Here is a 5,129-nt window from a genome sequence, read left to right on the forward strand (position 1 = left end):
GAAGGAGCTAGCATGCTAGCGCTAGCATGTGCTACGGGTTAGCCCCCTTGTCTTGGCTAGTTACGTTGAAAGCCGTGGAGATGTTGGACAGCTCACCTGGAGACTGAAGGCAGAGGACATTCAGAAACCTGTATCTCACTCAGAACAGCTTGGATGCTTTTTAGTTTGTATGCGTGTGGAAGCACCAGAGACAGAAAATAACAACCCAAATCCCAGAAAAAGTATTTTTTTTTCATAATATGGGCACTTTAAACTCCTCAGATGAATGATGTCTGAATGAAACCTCAAAGCACTGAGGGAGTGATGCAGCCAGGGAAACACTTTAAAGATCCTTTGGAGATAGATAGATATTTAGATAGTGTAATCAAAAATTGATTCTTGTTGCTTTTAATTTCAAGTTTGATTACAGTCCCATCAAAGCAAAGGAAAAGGAAAGAAAAAGAAGAGTTTTTTTCTTTTGCATCGAATCTGATACAAAAGACAGGGACATGGGGAATGGGAACTAAGAGCCATGAAGAGGAAGAAGAAGGTCCTTCCATCTCATCATCTGCCATAAATTCCTGAAGCAAAACACCTGTTCTGTCCCGCCCTGCCTGGGGGGTGCGCGTTGTCTAAATGATCAGTGTGTTTAACCCCTGACCCCTGGCCCTTTGACAATATAGCTCAGAGCCTGCAGGTCAAACTCACAGAGAAAAGAAGAGTAAGACGCCACAGCACTGCGACCTGTTCCTGATTCAGTTCTGCAGTTCTGACTGTTGACAATAACAAAAATGACACAAATCCAATCCGAATCCAATTAACCATGGCTGCTGCAGACAGTGTGCAGGGCAGTCAGGAACAAGATGCAACATCCTGACTGTTACTGCAATGATACTCATAAAGGTACAGTTAAACATATCCTGTCCCAAATTACACACATAGGTGCGAATGTATTGATTTTCCCCAGTAATGATGCAAATGGTGCAGCTGCTGTGTGATATTGGATCAGTATTACTGTTTGGTTTTCTCGGTACAAAGCCTGAGTGGATTTCAAGTGAATGGCGGTAGCAAGTCAAGTCAAGGGAGGTCAGTCCAAGTCAAGGCTCAAGGCAATGGAGACATTTTCAAAGTCCAGTCTGAAGCCAGCAGAAACAAATCTAAAGATTTTAGTTTTTCTTAAGAAACCATGTTCCAAGCCCTCATTTTTGTAGTTCAAGTCTCAAGTCTACAACTCGGACCCAAATATGGTGAATTTGCCCCCAGGTGAAAACCTCTTCAACATCTCAACAGTTAACCTGGTAACTTTTCAAAATGAGGGCAAAGACTTGTGAAACTCCGTCTCCAGCCGCCGTGTTCGGTCTTGTCCGAAGTGCAACCTGCTCGACTCACTCAGAGAAGGTGTACTGATAAATCCTGCAGCCCTTTCTTCTTTTGTTGACAGGGTTCGGCTTATCACTGGCCACAGTTCAGCATATTTTGCTTCCTGATGTACAGCAAGGCTGCTGACAGACACATGTTCAAACTGCTGCCTGTCAAATATTTGGATCCCTGCTATTTGATCTTTGACCTCAGGATGGTCAGTACCCTGTCTCTGTGAGGAGCCAGACGGACGCGCCTTGGCCAATCAGAAATTGCTTTGATTTTAACTGGCTGGGATGTAATTGCATGTGACCAATCAAATGCTGGGAATCATATCAGAGTGTGTGTGTGTGTGTGTGTGTGTGTGTGTGTGTGTGTGTGTGTGTGCGTGTGTGTGTGTGTGTGTGTGTGTGGCTGGCTCTGCACTGTGCCAGAAGGTAGTAGTTAAACTGTTTCTACTGATCCTAACCACATTCTTGTCAGCAGAGTCACAACTCAATTTAGGATTAGGTGTCCACACACACACACACACACACACACAAACACACACACACACACACACATACACACACACACATACACACACGCACACACACAAACTGAAACTGCATTACTAAAAAAAAACAACTCAACACCTCAACCACAGATCTTACTCTCCCCCCACACCACCAGTTCCCTGCACCATGCTGTTCATCTGGACTGTTAATCTGTTATCTCCATGGTAACAAGATAGTGTTGGGTTTGTTTACATTCTCTCTAGACACCTAATAAGCTGACCTAACTGAAGATGGAGATACTTTTTTATCTTATTTTTCTCAGACAGTAATCTGACCTGACTGAAGATGGAGACACTTTTTTTAATCTTATTTTTCTCAGACAGTAATGAGGTTGTACAAGGAGATGGAAGTCATTTTTGTTTTTAAGGAAGCAGCAAGTATAACTATGGCAACCAACTATCCAATCACGCTGCATGGCAGTCCTCAGGGTAATAATTCTTGGTTTTAGACATTCAAAGGGAGAACAGTTGCATGATTACATTGTAATATATACATGAAAAGGTGTGTGTGGTTAAAACAATGTGCTGCCCTACCCTGCTGTCCTCCTGGGTGTCCCACTCAGGGCTGAAGGTGTGGAAAGGCTGGCTCCCTTGGGTGCAGTTGGAGAACTGGAAGAGGCTGGAGAACATGCGCCTGTTGTCGGACGTGTCTGGGAAGATGGCGTCCTGGAAGTTGACACCATGGGGGAGGATGTTGTAGTTCTCATCCATCCTGGACAGCAGATAAACAGGATGACTGTGAGCAGAAAGCTGAAGCTGCTGCAGGAATTAATGGGTAGTTTGATGGCTGCATTTTGAATTTGCAACAACCAAATGAAATATGGTTTTGTAAGCTCCATAGGTCAATGTATTTCATAATTTAGAAAAGCATCATATGTAATGAGCCAGTAGTTTTCTTTGCATGTAAAATCTTTCTTTTGCAAAATAACTAGCAACCACAGCTGTCAGATAGATGTAAACAAACAATATAACATTTCACTTATTGGAAAATACTTAGGCAGCCTCAAGTGGTATAGCTCAAAATTATATTTAAACACAGCTGTGTTGTTTTTAAATCTGACTGTAGATCACAGTCTGCTCTAAAACAGACAAGAACTCTGAAGAGTTATTAGAGTGTTCATTTAAAGTTGCTATTATGCAAAATGCATTTCTGTCTGGCAGTCTAATATTAATGACAGAAATGGATCTCAATTCTAGGCTGTAAAATAAATATTTAGTCATGTGTGCCTGTCGAAACTATTTGGACAAATGAGTACAGGCCTTGCACCTCACCTGAGGAAGAAGAAGTAGGAGTAGTTCTCCATCACGGTGTGGGACTGGCAGGACAGGTAGCCCAGCCCGGTCAGGTTGAGCCTTGATCCAGTGGGCACCTCCAGCATGCTGCCCCAGGCCTGGTCGCACAGCATCTCCACCTCGGCGGAGTACAGCAGCCCTTCCTCCGCGCCCTCGTACCCATACCCGAACCCAAAGGGCAGCGAGTTATACAGGCTGCCCGCCCCGCCGCCCGGTTGCTCCCGGTGGATCGCGAGGACCCGGGCGTAGACGATGATCTCCGCCAGCTCCGCCCGGCAGCCCTCGCTCAGCGGTCGCCACTCGGAGGGGAGCTGGCACCCGTGCGTAAAAGTGCCCAAATGCGCAAAAACACCGAGCGCTGCAAGGAGGACAGCCATGGAAAACATCCCGAAGGACCCGAGAAGGGTTACAAGCTTCTGGCAGTTTGTAAAACCCTGTGGTGATGCTTCACGGAAGAATAGTGTTAATATCTTATTCGATCAAAATTGGCTGTTTTATGCTGGAAGGCAGTCTCTTCAAACAGACAAGCTGCACAAAGTGAGTTGTAAATTCTGCGTTTATAGACCTAACGCGTGTGATGGTTACCTGGCCGCTTGAGGATGCTCCAACGTTAGGCTACTGGACTAAAAACTCTTAAAATTATGCCAAAGTCACTTTTTGCACAACATTCGACCACAGTTCCTTTGTCGATTAATTTAACTTGCACAAACTCAGCTCTCCTCGCCTCTAGACTCATAAAGAGAACTCAGAAGTCGAATCACTTCGCAGAAACTTAAGACTACTCCAACCTGTTACTGCGTTCCGAGTGTTTCCACCTCAACTGTCTGCACTGGGAGCAAAACACTTCACCAAGGCGCACTGATGCTGCGTTCAAGGACTATTGTGACGCTCCGACATGGGACGTTTCCATGTGAACTGGTCGGTGCGCACAAGTGCTATTATTCGGAAAATATCAATATGGTTGATAACTGGATACTGGATAACTGCATGAACTGGATAGTTTAACATTGTAAAGCAAAAATCAGGCTTCATCCATAACTCCTTTTTTTCACATAAATATGACCCTATCCTATAGCTTTTCAGGAAAACCGCAAGCATTCAATTTTATCACAAGTCAATCAATTATCAATGTCATTATCAGACTGCATTCAGAAACTCTGCATTAGATGCAATTTTTAAGAAGTTCCCATTTTCCCGACAGCGCACTTAAAAGCATCGAGAGAGAAAACTCAAATGTCCCAGGCCGTGAAGTATGATCGTGCTTTCAAGAGAACATGTCCAGGAGATGTTCTTCTTGAAAGAGGTCCAAAGTGAATTATTTGGATACATTTCACAATACCATCACTGATGGATGACAGTAGTCTGCAGTGGAACACATGAGATAAAGATTAGGATAAGGCCATTCATTATTATGACTGTACAATTATCGTAATCAGTTGCTCCTAAATCTCTAGTATATCTACTACAGAAATCATAATGTGTAAGAGCAGATTATGTATGGATCTATCAGCTGCTCCTGTTTTAAAATTATGCATAATGGCAGACAGACCGGCCACAAAATAAACTCATGATAAACTATAATGACCTTAGTTAGCATAGTATTGCTGCTCAGGCTGTTATGTTCAATGACAGCCAAACATTTTATAGGTGTGAATGTTTTTTGCTTAGAAAACACTGCCATCTAACGGACACTGACAAAACAGTGCATGCCTATATTTGTTCTTTTTGATAGATCATCTAAATAATCGAATAAATGCTGTTGTATTTGCCTTTACGGACATTGGATTAAAGCAACAGCAAAAAAAATAGATATGCTTGGTTTGTATTATTATTCTTTAGCCTATAGGGACCTTTTTATATAGCCTAATTGATATTGTCAGGTATTACATCAGGATTCATTACGTCTTAATGTTGTAATATTTGTCTGCTTAATCTGAAAGAA

At 43.0% G+C, this 5,129-nt stretch overlaps 1 protein-coding gene and 1 long non-coding RNA gene across 2 annotated transcripts in view; one reads left to right on the plus strand and one right to left on the minus strand.

Annotated features, from left to right (window-relative positions):
* Positions 1-4,029, minus strand: part of ccdc3a (coiled-coil domain containing 3a) — a 10,544-nt gene extending 6,515 nt beyond the window's left edge. Inside the window, exons 1-2 of the mRNA XM_032504692.1 lie at positions 3,167-4,029; positions 2,429-2,606 (exon numbers count right to left, since the gene is read on the minus strand). Coding sequence (XP_032360583.1) covers positions 2,429-2,606; positions 3,167-3,573 — 585 coding nt within the window. The 5' untranslated portion in view covers positions 3,574-4,029. The remainder of the gene's footprint in view (positions 1-2,428; positions 2,607-3,166) is intronic.
* LOC116672827 (uncharacterized) overlaps positions 1-5,129 on the plus strand; it is a 174,131-nt gene that overhangs the window by 132,493 nt on the left and 36,509 nt on the right. Inside the window, exon 2 of the long non-coding RNA XR_004327646.1 lies at positions 2,736-2,741. This is a non-coding gene — a long non-coding RNA (uncharacterized LOC116672827). The remainder of the gene's footprint in view (positions 1-2,735; positions 2,742-5,129) is intronic.

The sequence above is a fragment of the Etheostoma spectabile genome, chromosome 23 (genome assembly GCF_008692095.1).
Source record: "Etheostoma spectabile isolate EspeVRDwgs_2016 chromosome 23, UIUC_Espe_1.0, whole genome shotgun sequence".
Taxonomy (NCBI): domain Eukaryota; kingdom Metazoa; phylum Chordata; class Actinopteri; order Perciformes; family Percidae; genus Etheostoma; species Etheostoma spectabile.